This window comes from Ovis aries, chromosome 1, assembly GCF_016772045.2.
Source record: "Ovis aries strain OAR_USU_Benz2616 breed Rambouillet chromosome 1, ARS-UI_Ramb_v3.0, whole genome shotgun sequence".
Lineage (NCBI taxonomy): Eukaryota > Metazoa > Chordata > Mammalia > Artiodactyla > Bovidae > Ovis > Ovis aries.
In genome coordinates this window covers 239,672,840-239,687,297 of record NC_056054.1, presented here as the reverse complement: position 1 = coordinate 239,687,297, position 14,458 = coordinate 239,672,840, and the positions used below count along the sequence as shown (strand labels likewise).

General features: G+C 38.7%; 1 protein-coding gene across 1 annotated transcript in view; it reads right to left on the bottom strand.

Annotated features, from left to right (window-relative positions):
• Positions 1 to 6,892: 6,892 nt before the first annotated feature.
• Positions 6,893 to 14,458, bottom strand: part of LOC101121993 (ceruloplasmin-like) — a 41,524-nt gene continuing 33,958 nt past the window's right edge. Inside the window, exons 17-18 of the mRNA XM_004003267.6 lie at positions 11,778 to 11,917; positions 6,893 to 7,051 (exon numbers count right to left, since the gene is read on the bottom strand). Coding sequence (XP_004003316.1) covers positions 6,893 to 7,051; positions 11,778 to 11,917 — 299 coding nt within the window. The remainder of the gene's footprint in view (positions 7,052 to 11,777; positions 11,918 to 14,458) is intronic.

The following is a 14,458-nucleotide window of genomic DNA, read 5'->3' as shown; positions in this document are numbered from 1 at the left end:
GGATTTTTTTTTAAATGGCATAAGGTTTTCAATTGTTCTTTCATCCTTGTTCTTTCACTCCCTTGAATAATATAGAAATCAAAGGGTTTCATTTATTAACAATGAAAGAGAACCACAAGGAGGCAACTAAGGATATGGACTTGGGATTGGGGGGGTGGTTTTGTATATTAAAGTCTGGCTCACCAACAAGTTGTTACAAATTCGAGGAATTAACTAGCTCTGGGAACAGCAGTCCCTCCCCAGGTAGCAAGGTCCCCCAAAGATGTCACATATCATAAAATATTAAAATTTAAAAACATAATTTGTACGTGTTTTATATCAGAATAATCTGTTTATGTGACTGTCTCCTCAGATGGCCTCCTTGGTACAAATAACTATGCTCTGTTTTACACTGAATCTCAAGAACCTAGCATGGTGCTTGATACATAGCTTAATAAATATTGAAAGAATGAATGAATGTTAACTCTAATAATGTTGTTGTTGTTTAGTCACTAAGGCATGTCTGACTCTGAGAACCCATGGACTGTAAACCGACAGGTTCTTCTGTCCATGGGATTTTCCAAGCAAGAATGCTGGAGTGGGTTGCCATTTCCTTCTCCAGGGAATCTTCCTGACCCAGGGATTGAACCTCATCTCCTTTATGAAGGTAGATTCTTTACCACTGAGCCACCTGGGAAGCCTATAGTCTACTCATAATTATTAGATGGTTACTGTAGGCCAACACAGTGTAAAAAGCCTTATAAATTTTATCTCATTTAATTTTCACAGCAGCCAGTTAGATAGATGTATAAGATTTTTTTATTGCTGCTGTCCCAAATGGCCATAAACTTAGTGACTTTAAACAACATACATTTATTATCTTATAGTTTTGTATGCTGAAAACCTGACATATGTGTCACTGGACTAAAATCAAGGTGTCAGTGGGTCTGTTTCCTTTATGAAGTTCTAGGGGAGAAGCTATTTCCAGTCTGTTCCAGTTTCTAGAGGCTGCCCACAGTCCTTGGCTAAAGGCCCCCTCCCATCTTCAACAGGGGCAGGGGTGTCTTTCTTTCTTTTTCTCTTAAGAAAATTTATTAATTTTTAATTGGAGGATAATTGCTTTACAATATTGTGTTGGTTTCTGCTGTACGCCAACATGAATCAGCCATCAGTCAGTCAGTTCAGTCGCTCAGTTGTGTCCGACTCTTTGCAAGTATGTCAGGCTTCCCTGTCCATCACCAACTTCCAGAGCTTGCTCAAACTCCAGGTGCCTTCTCCAGCACCATGGTTTCAAAGCCCTCTGGAACTGAATTGCAAGTAGTGCCAACCAGGTAATTCCAGATCAACTGGATTAAAGTTCCATTCTTGGGAAAAGCCAATACCGTAATTTTCAGTATTAAGTCCCAGTTTGGTGTCATGAGGCTTAGCATATGTGAGACAATTTGGAGCCTATTCTCCTTTTCTTTTTTTAAACATCAAGAACATCTTCATTTTAAAGATAAAGAAACAATGGATGAGAGAGATTTTATACTTTGTCCAAGATTCCATAGCTAGTGAGTGGCATAGCTGGAATGCAATTACAGGCCTGCCTCCCAGAGCTGCACAGTGGACTAAGGGCATGAGAGCATGGCTCCAGACTGTGTCAGGCTGGGCCTCCAAGTCGCTCTGCCCTTTAGAAGAATTCTCTTCAGGGTTTTGATTGGCAATTGATGGATTCAAAACCTTCTTTTTGTCAGTTTACATAAAGATGACCAGGTTCAGAGGGCTAATTGATTTTAAACAAACTTGCAGAATATATCAATATAGTAATTTATACATTGAAAAGTAAAGCAAGATGGGCATATATTATTGGCCTCTGAAAAACTTTGTTTATAGACTTACTCAGAAAATATTTTGGAACATAGTTGTCTTGGTAAATATAGAATTTGAGCAAAAAGGTGTATTTCCTTTTTCGGGCCTTAGCACGTGGCTTGCAGGATCTTGTTTCCTCAGTTCAGTTCAGTTCAGTCGCTCAGTCATGTCCGACTCTTTGTGACCCCATGAATTGCAGCACGCCAGGCCTCCCTGTCCATCACCAACTCCCGGAGTTCACTCAGACTCACGTCCATTGAGTCAGTGATGCCATCCAGCCATCTCATCCTCTGTCGTCCCCTTCTCCTCCTGCTGCCAATTCCTCCCAGCATCAGAGTCTTTTCCAATGAGTCAGTTCTTCATATGAGGTGGCCAAAGTACTGGAGTTTCAGCTTTAGCATCATTCCTTCCAAAGAAATCCCAGGGCTGATCTCCTTCAGAATGGACTGGTTGGATCTCCTTGCAGTCCAAGGGACTCTCAAGAGTCTTCTCCAACACCACAGTTCAAAAGCATTAATACTTCGGCGCTCAGCTTTCTTGACAGTCCAGCTCTCACATCCATACATGACCACAGGAAAAACCATAGCCTTGACGGATCTTAGTCAGCAAAGTAATGTCTCTGCTTTTGAATATACTATCTAGGTTGGTCATAACTTTTCTTACAAGGAGTAAGTGTCTTTTAATTTCATGGCTGCAGTCACCATCTGCAGTGATTTTACAGCCCCAGAAAATAAAGTTAGCCATTGTTTCCACTGTTTTCCCATCTATTTCCCATGAAGTGATAGGACCAGATGCCATGGTCTTCGTTTTCTGAATGTTGAGCTTTAAGCCAACTTTTTCACTCTCCTCTTTTACTTTCTTCAAGAGGCTTTTTAGTTCCTCTTCACTTTCTGCCATAAGGGTGGTGTCATCTGCATATCTGAGGTGATTGATATTTCTCCCGGCAATCTTGATTCCAGCTTGTGTTTCTTCCAGCCCAGCGTTTCTCATGATGTACTCTGCATATAAGTTAAATAAGCAGGGTGACAATATACAGCCTTGATGCACTCCTTTTCCTATTTGGAACCAGTCTGTTGTTCCATGTCCAGTTTTAACTGTTGCTTCCTGAACTGCATACAGATTTCTCAAGAGGCAGGTGAGGTGGTCTGGTATTCCCATCTCTTTCAGAATTTTCCACAGTTTATTGTGATCCACACAGTCAAAGGCTTTGGCATAGTCAATAAAGCAGAAATAGATGTTTTTCTGGAACTCTCTTGCTTTTTTGATGATCCAGCAGATGTTGGCAATTTGATCTCTGGTTCCTCTGCCTTTTCTAAAACTAGTTGCCTCTAAATTTTACATGTTCTTATTAGTTTCAGTATCAAAGAGTAAAATAGTATTGTTAATTTTGTTTCATGTTACAATCACTTTATTAGTATATTAATTTTTAAAGTCCTCTTCTGGAGACACATATTGGAGTATTTTGTGGTGAAATGATATCATGTCTTGGATTTACTTGATAATATTTCAAGTATTCATGCATTACTTATGAAATTCAGAAGCAAAAAAGTGAAAAGAATGAAAAGTCTGATTTTGGTTTCAATTCTCATGTTGAATGCTTTTGTTTAACTAATTACTGCTTGCAAATATTCTTACTTATTGTCTAAGGCAAAGACTTGTTAGCCAAACGACAAGAAATTTGTGAGAAGGCAATGGCACCCCACTCCAGTACTCTTGCCTGGAAAATCCCGTGGATGGAGGAGCCTGGAAGGCTGCAGTCCATGGGGTCGCTGAGGGTCGGACACGACTGAGTGACTTCACTCTCACTCACTCTTTCCCTGTTATTTACATTATAGAAGCTACAAAGCCTTTTTTGCAGTTAAGAGTAGCCAGATAATAGCTGTTTGACCAATGAGATATAAGTAGAAATTGGCTGGGTCTCTTTGGAAGATTTTTGCTTTGTTGATAAAAGGAAAAGGTGTGGTGAGCTTTCCTTCCTCTCTGCCTTCAACCTAGAAGTAATGTATGGAGTAATAGCAACCATCTTGCAACACTCATGAGGAAAAAGACCAAGGGCATTAAACAAACTGTCCTTCATATCATCAAGTTTCTCAGCAAACCCTAATAGCCATCTACCTCCTAACTTTTTCTTTATAAATTTGAGCAAACACCATGAAAACCCCTGTTAGCTGAGGTTTCTGTTTCTTATAGCAGGAGCCATGGAAAGTGAAAAGTGTGAAAGTTAGTCACTCAGTCATGTCCAACTCTTTATGATCCCATGCACTGTAGTCTCTTTCCATGGAATTCTCCAAGCAAGAATACTGGAGTGGGTACCATTCCCTTCTCCAGGGAATCTTCTGACCCAGGGATTGAATCTAGATCTCCTGCATTGCAGGCAGATTTTTACCCTCTGAGCCACCAGGGAAGCAGTAGGCATCACTACTGTTAATATTGCTAGATACAAAGACAGAGCATGAGTCCTTATTTTTGGTTCTGGAAAACTGGAGCTTACAGATTCTGAAAACTGTAGTTTTCCAAGCATAAGGCACTGTACAGTGTATGGATTTCCATTTCAAAGACTGATTCAAACACTTACCCATGATTTGAGAATTTAATTTTCTAAATGTTTGCAAATGTTGCAATTTAGGGTAAAATCTTGGATGGCATGCCTTTTTTTTTTCTAACTGAGCTAGACTTTTATTTGCTCCTACTTTTTTTGTCCCACTTGCCCACTTCCACTGCTATTTATTAAAAGCCTTGTTACAGCCCTACAGATGCTATTCCATGGACAGAAAGATGAAGCAGCTCATACACAAAATTTACCAAGAAAACTTTTATTTTTAGCTAGTTTTCCTGGCACATTGCCATGAACATCTTTAGACAGCCCCTCCTATACTCCTTCATTCCTGAAGTTTTTCTTCTTCATCAACTTAAACTCTGCTCCTGGACTTGTCAGCATTCATAGCAGGCAGATATTTGTGCTATAGAAAAAAAAGTTTCATACAGTTTCAGGTTGGAATATTAAACTAAAATGGTTACATAAATTTAAGGAAAAAATATTGTTTGAATAAGTCTGAAGAAAATCCTTAAAATGGCTACCAGTGCTTTTGCAAGAAAAGTTTACTTACTAAATCAATAGCAACATCACTGTCACTCTGCCATGTGGACAGAAAGACCTGAAGACCCAACCAAGTTTTGCTTTAGAGTATTTGTAACACAAAAACCTAGTTTCCCAGAGAAACCATGTTAAAAGTGGGGGGTTTGTTTCTTGGACAGCACACCAAAATATCGTTTATTAAGGATGAATATGTTGGGAGTTTGGAATTAACATGTATACACTACTATACATAAAATACATCATTGGGATTTCCCTGGTGGTCCAGTGTTTAAGACTCAGCACTTCCACTGCAGGGGACATGAGTTTGATGCCTGGTCAGGGAACTAAGATCCCATAAGCCATGCAATATAGCCAAAAGTAAAATAAAATAAAATAGGTAACCAACAAGGACCTACTGTATAACAGAGGACTATATTCAATTTTTGTAATAACCTATAAGGGAAAAGAATCTGGAAAAGAATATATATATATATTATGTTTATATAAAATATATGTATTAAATATATATATATCTGAACCACTTTGCTGTATACCTGAAACTATCACAACATTGTAAATCAACAATACTTCAACTAAAAAAGAATGAATATGAATGATTACAAGAATAAGAGTAATAAGAGAAATAATTACTCTTACTATGTTAATAATATTATTCTTGATATTAATATTTTATTGTAGGTAAAAATTATATTTGGAGCTAATACATCTTTGATTTTGTAAGAAATGTGGTCCTTTATATTCAAAAAGGATCCCATAGAACTCAAGAGTGGCACAGCATATTTTAAATAGTGTATGACATATATGTTCAATAGTCTTCCTGATTTTAAAAGTAATCTCAGCAGAAGCAGAAACATACAAGAAGAAAATAAACCTTACTCAGAATTTAACCACCTAGAGACAGTTACCATTAATATTTCTGTTCATGTACATATATCTATTACATATATATATATAATTTGGATTATATTTCAAGTATTATTTTGTAGACTGCTTTTAACCACTTAGTATTGTATTATAAGCATTTTTCCATTAAAATTTTAAGGCATGATTTTTAAAATGGGATAATACTTCAGATAATAAATGTAGCAAAACTTATAGTAGATCATTTCCTAATTTTCAGTTTTCCACCAGCACAAAAAAACATAGTGACAAATATTTTTCAGTATTGCTGATAATTTTCTGAGATCAACTGTCACATAAAATTACTGAGTCAAAATGTTAGAATAATTCTGTCAAAAGACGAAAGGATAATGACCTCATGAATAGTCTAAGTCACCAAGGAACTGATAAAATCTCAGTAACAAAGACACTATTTTCATAAAAAGTTGCTAATAAAATGTATCAGAGAAGGAGGAGATGGGAATGAGAGAAAATAAAATGTCACTGAATGTGAAAATGAAATTATTAGAATTGTTATTTATTAATAGTTTCTTTCCAGAACTGTGGAAACAGTATATACTTCCACCAAAGTATGTGCAATGACCTTCTTACCACACTGTTATTGATAGCTCCTCTGTCCATGGGATTTTCCAGGCAAGAGTACTGGAGTGGGGTGCCGTCGCCTTCTCCGATCAGTGAAAAAAAACCTTGCCAAATCGATTGCTTTCTTATTCAAAAGTATCTTATTGTTGTCTAAATATAATTTTAAGTAATTTGATTATAAGCAAGTTTATATATCTTTATAAGTTCAGTAGTCACTTGTATTTCATCTTCATGAACTATCTGTTCAAATCCGGATGCAGATATTATAGGAATCTAGAAATTACATTTAACTCTAAAATATCTTTTATCAGATTAGATACAATTTACCTAAATTTATAAAGAAAATAAGCTAGATTATCTTGGTCACATCAAAACAGTAATCTTTGATTACTGTAAATGTAAATATTCAGTAGATCAGATATCCTTATATAAACACTGAATTTATTTAAATATCATCACTTCTAATGAATTTGGCATACCTTTTCACTCGATTACAGTGTAAACGCTTTCCATCCCTGCCCGGATGTGAAGGTGGACATGGCAATGAAATAACCATATTCCAACATCTCTTGGATACATTTTTACAGTTTGATAGCTCCCAGGAGGAAGGTCATACACATCAGAGTGAAACGCTCCCATGTCCTCAACAAAAAAGACAAAACACACTTAAATAGCTTTTAAGAGATATCTATCATTTACACCTTTTGTCGTCGTTCAGTCTCTAAAGCATGTCCGACTGTGCAACCCCAAGGACTGCAGCCCCAAGGACACCGGGTTTCCCTGTCCTTCACTCTTTCCTGGCTCACCCAACTTACCGTTTGCTATAACTCCTCTCTTGTATATACTGTATCAGATGATGATTAGAAAGCATTAGGTGCCACTGACCCTCTCCTCTGAATACAACTGAGAGGTTGGCGAAGGAAGTCCCAGGGCTTTTTAGCGATAGGCCACAGGAAAAGCATCTCGCTCTAAAAGGGTGTTTGTGTCAGTACAGGTTTTAGATACCTCGCCGGAGTCTCATACAGAGTGCTACAGATTTCAGAGAACATCAGTTTCACAAATCCCAAATGTTCTAACTGAAATATTTCTAACTAGGGATGTTGGTGACATGAATATGATCATTTCTCAAGATGTAACTAATCAGGAAAACTCACAGTTTCAGGAAAGAGGGGAACCACATCTCTGCTCTCTGGGGTTGAGCCCAAAGGCTGAGGGCTTAATGGCTAATTTCTCCCCTAAACAGAAAACCTGAGATTTAAGAGACTGTCTCGTCTGTAGGCTACTTTGATTTTGATAAATGAAGTGCAAGGCCTGGCTTGGATGGATTAGAAAAAGAGTAAGAGGGATTGAATTTCTCTGCATCATACTGACAGATGGGAGGTGTTTGGAGGGTGGGGGATGTGTTGGAGAGTGCAGCTCATGATGGGGTCCAGAATAATTTGAGGAGAGGAGAGAAGAGAGTCAGGAGAGGAAGAACGCAGAGAAAGAAGTATTGAGAGTAACAGTAAAAAGCAAGAGAGCCAGAGGTTCATGGTGGAAGGATAATTAAAAACAGTGACATTTAATGTCAACTGATAACAACAGTAACATTTTCACTGTGTAATAATAATAATAAAACCCCTCTAACTTACCCCCAAAATTTCACTTGAAATCTATGACCCACAATGTCCTTGATTTTATACTTGCACAGGTAAATCTTAAGTAATGGGGGTGTGTTCCAATTTAGAGCTGCTCAGAGAGATGGGAAAATACCAGCCACAGGAGTTAGGGGAGAAGGCAGGAAGCTGAGCAGATGCAGGAAGTGAGAGTTGTAAATGACTAGAAGAAATTTAGTCTCTTAAGACTCTCTGGAGAAACTGGAAGGTAGAGAGAAGGAAGGCTGAGCTATCTCCCACTGGAGGCAGGGTAGGGCCTTAAGTCATTGTTATTTAGGGAAATTAATTTTGCATCAAAGGTGACAATAATAAGGATGACATGGATATATTTCTAAGGTGTCAGAAAATTTAAGGAACAAAATGAAACAATTTAAATGAATTGACAATGTCCAAGGCATGCACAAGGTACTGGGAAATGTATCATATATACCTGGAAATATATATGAAGGAAATCATAGCCTTAGGGAATAAGAGGTGACTGGCTGGTTTGTCCCAAGACTCAGTTAGTAACCCCAGAGGGCTGCTCTGCTGTCCCAAATGTCCCAGGGAGTAGATCCCAGCAGCTGGATCATTGCTGGAGTAGTTAAATTCAGCCTCAGTACCATTTTTCTAGATTCCATATATACATGTGTTAATATATATTTGTTTTTTTCTTTCTGACTTATTTCACTCTGTATATAATTATGACTTATTTGTGTTGTTGTATGGAAGAAACCAACACAACATTATAAAGCAATTATCTTCCAATAAAAATTTTTTAAAAAATAAAGATAAATTCAACCTCAAGGGAAGGGAAAGACTACTTGTATCCATCTGTGATGAATTTAGAATGGGCGGCTAGATCTGATAACTGGTGGTACTAGTCTGCTGGTACAAACTGGGTCATTCTAAAGGAAGGCAGTTTTGTGAAGAGGTTGAGTGAGGGGCTCTGGAGTGAGAGCCAGGGGTTCAAATCCTAAGTTTAACACTTTTTGCTTGTAGGAACGTTCTTTATCTTGTCCCTCCTTCCATTCCCTGTAAAATGGTGATAAAATAGTACGTCTTTCATGGGAAAGTTGTGTGGGTTCAATGAAAAATCCATGCAAAACACTAAGCTTATCATCTAGCACATAAAAACTTAAAGGTTAGCTATAATCGTCACTGTTAATTTGACACCTTATACTGTGATCATTTATGTAAATGTAGCTCCTGAAAGATAACTCTGATTTCATCTCCACATAGCACTTGGCATGGTTCTAGGAATATCACAGGCATTGCTGAACTGAACAGTAAATACACTGTAAAAATCTATAACTGGGTTTTAATCTATTTTATTCTAATTTTTTGGAGAAGGCAATGGCGACCCAGTCTAGTACTTTTGCCTGGAAAATCCTATGGACAGAGGAGCCTGGTAGGCTGCAGTCCATGGGGTCGCCAAGAGTCAGACACGACTGAGCGACTTCACTTTCACTTTTCACTTTCCTGCATTGGAGAAGGAAATGGCAACCCACTCCAGTGTTCTTGCCTGGAGAATCCCAGGGACAGGGGAGCCTGGTGGGCTGCTGTCTATGGGGTCACACAGAGTCAGACACGACTGAAGAGGCTTAGCAGCAGCAGCAGCATTCTAATTTTTAAAGTCTAATATAAACATCTAAGAACTTAATAACAACCCTGTTATCTAGGTTTTTCCTTAACAAATATGAGGAGTGTGGATGGAAGCATGGAAATGTCAAGACTGTTGGACCTGGGCAATGGATAAAGAGATTCATTATATTATTCTGTGTACTTTATTATATAAAATTCCCTATAATAAAATTAGCTTTCAAGCAAAAAATATTTACAGGGAATAATTTTTTTATTAAAAGAAAAAAAGCAACACACAAATAAAGCTTTGTGTAAATTAAGTTGTACATAATCATTTATTTCAATGATAGACCCAAAGCATTAAAGAAACTATGAACGGGATGCATCTAGAATTCAGGAAAGCTTTATGTGAGACTTCTATAAATGTGTAAAAGATAGACTGTATCACGCCAAGCGGTTAGATTAAAAGTTTGAGGTGTCGAATGCAAAAAATATAATTGATCCTCCATTGCACATTAATGTTTATATAAGGGATTAGGATGAGAAAATAAAGAGAAAACTCTCTAAGTAAATAAATGATACTAACTTGGAGACAGAGGAAGGATAACATTGAAAATACTTATAATAACCTAGAGAAATAGCCATCAAGAATGGTCAGTGAAAACAACTATAAAGAAGTATGACAGGTAGAGTGATGGGAAGCAAATCAGACAGAAGCTATAAGGAAACTAAGAAATCATAAAGTAGAAAAAGATGGCAATATAATAATAATAAAATGAAGATACTGTAAAGCCACTTCACACCTAGTTCCATATTTTAATTTTATAGCAAATGTTAAAAGAATGATAGAATTGGAAAGTCACCATTTGGAATCCCCATTAGAAAAACTGAGTCAGGCAAGGATCATCAATGGATACTTTTTAAACTATAAGATGAAAAACTGTTGTAATAAACTACATAAAAATCACTTCACAGATTACTTATTAGTTACAATAGGAAAATGATACTTTCAAAATGGGGAGAATGGTACCCATCACCTTCAGAAAGTTATCAAAATTTAACCTTCACAGTATTAGGACCTGTTGACACTGTGTACCTCTTGATGTTATATACGAGAAGTACGCAGCATCGCCTAGGTAGTGTTCTTGCCAAAGGGGTTTGACATGGATCCAATCACAAGGAAATGATCAGAACAATATGGAATATGGCACATTCTACAAAACTGGCCTGGACTCTTCAAAAATGAAATATCATGAAAGATCAGGGAAATAAAAGTCATATGGTATCCTGATTTTAGGAAAGATATTCAATTGGTAAAGAATTTGCCTGCAATGCAGGAGACCTGGGTTTGATTCCTGCATTATGAAGCTCCCCTGGAAAAGCAAATGGCACCCCACTCCAGTATTCTTGCCTGGGAAATCCCATGGACGGAGGAACCTGGTGGGCTATAGTCCATGGGGTTGCAAGACTCAGACATGACTTAGTGAGTAAAACCACCAAGACAGTGACAACCAAATGCTAAGTATAAATGGTTAGATCTGGGATTAAAAGAAAAACCATTACAACTATCATTTTGGGGCCAACTAGTGATATTTCAATGGACTGCATGTTCGATTACATTATTCAATGAATGTTAATTTAAAGGGTATGATAATATTATTGTGGTTGAGGCAAGAGTGTCTTCATTCTTAGGATATACCTGCTTTAGTATTTAGGAGTGAAGAGTCATGATGTTTGAAATTTATTTTCAGGTGGATTCAGAAAAAAAAAAAACAGAGAGAAAGCAAATGCAGCAAAAATATATAGGAGTGTTCAAGGTGTTTTTATTTTATGTGACTAAGAGTTTGAAAATTAAAAAGATAAGTTGGGAAAGAGGGGTAAAACTAAAGATGATTAAAGATGTTTTACTTACTTATTGAGAAACATCAGAATAGAGTAAGAAATGCAATTCATATATTCAGAAGCATTTATCAAATGTCTGTGGGATATAAAGAGCTAAATGTATAACTTTTGCATCAGACATACTGCAGATTGTATGTAATGAACTTGCGTTCTAGCGTGGTCATTTCCTTTCTCATCCTGTTATCTTTCTGTGCTGCCCCAATAACAAAGTACTTTAGTAATTAAGAGGAGCTTCCCAGGCCGCTTACCGTGAAGACAAAGCTGTGGCCGTGAAAGTGAACTGTGTGCAGGTCAAACTCATCCCCTATGCCAATCAGATACCAATTCACTTCACTCCCCACGTGAAATACCAGGCCTTGGTTATTTGCAAACATTCTTCCGTTAATTGCTGTGAGGGGAGAGGGGGACACAGTTTGTTATATTCGACCAGGATCTGAAATAATACGTTTTTTTAGAAACACCTTATAGAAAGCACCATGATGTTTTTAGAGGCCATGAGGGTTTTCAAACTAGCCTAAGAACGCTGTTAAACATGACCAAGCCACCCTTTCATGGGTGTGTCTGATGCTGGAGAATTTTTCCTTGCCCGAGGAAATGAGGCACTGACTTTAACATAACTGGGTTGTTCTAGAATAATGCACAACTAAGGAAAATCCCATGGGCAGAGGAGCCTGGTAGGCTGCCGTCTATGGGGTCACTAAGAGTTGGACACGACTGAGTGACTTCACTTTCACTTTTCACTTTCATGCATTGGAGAAGGAAATGGCAACCCACCCCAGTGTTCTTGCCTGGAGTATCCCAGGGAAGAGGGAGCCTGGTGGGCTGCCATCTATGGGGTCGCACAGAGTCAGACACGACTGAAGTGACTTAGCAGCAGCAGCAACAAGGATACTTAAGTTGGTGGATACTTGAATAGGTCTATAAATTTAAAGCATGCTTGAAATTATCTCAATAGGCTTAGAACGTTAGCAGTGTGATCCCATTTCCTCCATGACCTGTCATGAATATGACTGGAACGGCCATTTGTTGTTTAGTCACTAAGTTGTCTTGTCTGACTCTTTGTGACCCCATGGACTGTAGCGCGCCAGGCTCCTCTGTCCATGGGATTCTCCAGGCAAGAATACTGGAGTGGGTTGCCATTTCCTTCTCCAGGAATGGCCATTTGCCTGAGGTCTTGTCTTGTCCCCGCTTTAATCCTCACCAGATATGGCTTCCAGTGGGTAAGAGGAAGAAAATATTGAGATAAAAAACTACATATCCTTCTTTTTCTTTTTCTATTTTGTGTCTGTCTTTGGAAATACATGGAATATATTATTACAGTGACACAAATATATAATTAATTCAGGAAGCCCTTTCTTTGGGCTTCCCAGGTGGCTCAGTGGTAAAAGAATACTCCTGCCAGTGCAGAAAACACAAGAGACACGGGTTCCATCCCTGAGTCAACAAGATCCCTTGAAAGAGGAAATGGCAACCCACCTAAGTATTCTTGCCTGGGAAATCCCATGGAGAGAAGAGCCTGGCGGGCTACACTCCATGGAGTCGCGAAGAGTCAGACATGACTGAGCACACAGACACACACTGTATATCATATATAATTAATAACCATTTATCTGTGGAGGTTGGGTTCTAATGCTTTTAGCTGATGGAAGGAAGTAATAGGAAAAACTAGGAGACCCTGACACACTGCTTTAGATCAGTGCTTCTCAAACTTTAGTGTGTGCATGGCTGGGAATCTTGTTAAAATACAGATTGTGATCCACTGGGTGTGTCAAGGCTGAAATACTGCATTTCTAACAAACTCTGAAGGGATGCCACTACTACTGGTTCACGGACCACACTTGGAGCACAAGTGCCAGAATTGTTCGGAAAACACACATCTATTTCTATTGTTCTCTAGCTCAGTGCTCTTGAAAACTTTAGCATAGTGGTTCTTAACAGGATTTTCTCCTCCAAGGGAGGCAGTGTCTGGAGACATTTTTTTAGCTCTCACAACTTGAGGAGAAGGGCTACTGGCATCTAGGGGGTTGGGAATATGGCTCCTGCTAAACATCCTACAATGCACAGGACAGCTCCCCCAAGAGGAGTTGTCCAACCCAAAATGTCAGTAGTGTCAAGTTTGAGAAAACCTGGTTTAGATCAAGTTTAAATTCTTAACAGGGTATTCATTCCCCACACTGATGGCTTTTTCTTTCCAGGTGCTCTGTGACCTAGCTTACCTTCTTCCATCCACCTGGGAGGTCATTCCCTTCATTTTCTACTAGAGAGGCTCCTGCTGCTGCTGCTGCTGCTGCTGCTGCTGCTGCTAAGTCGCTTCAGTCGTGTCTGACTCTGTGCGACCCCATAGACAACAGCCCACCAGGCTCCCCCGTCCCTGGGATTCTCCAGGCAAGAACACTGGAGTGGGTTGCCATTTCCTTCTCCAATACATGAAAGTGAAAAGTGAAAGTGAAGTCGCTCAGTTGTTTGACTTTTAGTGACCCTATGGACTGCAGCCCACCAAGCTCCTCCGTCCATGGGATTTTCCAGCAAGAGTACTGGAGTGGGGTGCCACTGCCTTCTCTGAGAGGCTCCTAGGCATCTTTAAATACTCAAAGTTCTCCTCACCTTCATGAAACCATTCTTGACCTCCCAAATAAAAATGTAAAACACAGTGCTATTTATAATCCTGTCACAGCATCCCTTTGAGTCAGCTTTTTACTGTGGCAACACACTGAACAACTTGAGAGATGATCCACCTTATGGCTTTTGTATCTCCTCAAGGCCTTGGACAGTGCTTTAGAGTGTGTAGTTAGACCTTCAAGGAATGTTAGCTGATATCCTCAATTTTACATTGTCCTCGGGGCTCCAGGGACATTAGAATTCACCATGCTGCTAGGACAGTGGTCTACAGCTTGAGTGCCAACTCCAGCTCACTCACTGTCCTTTTCTC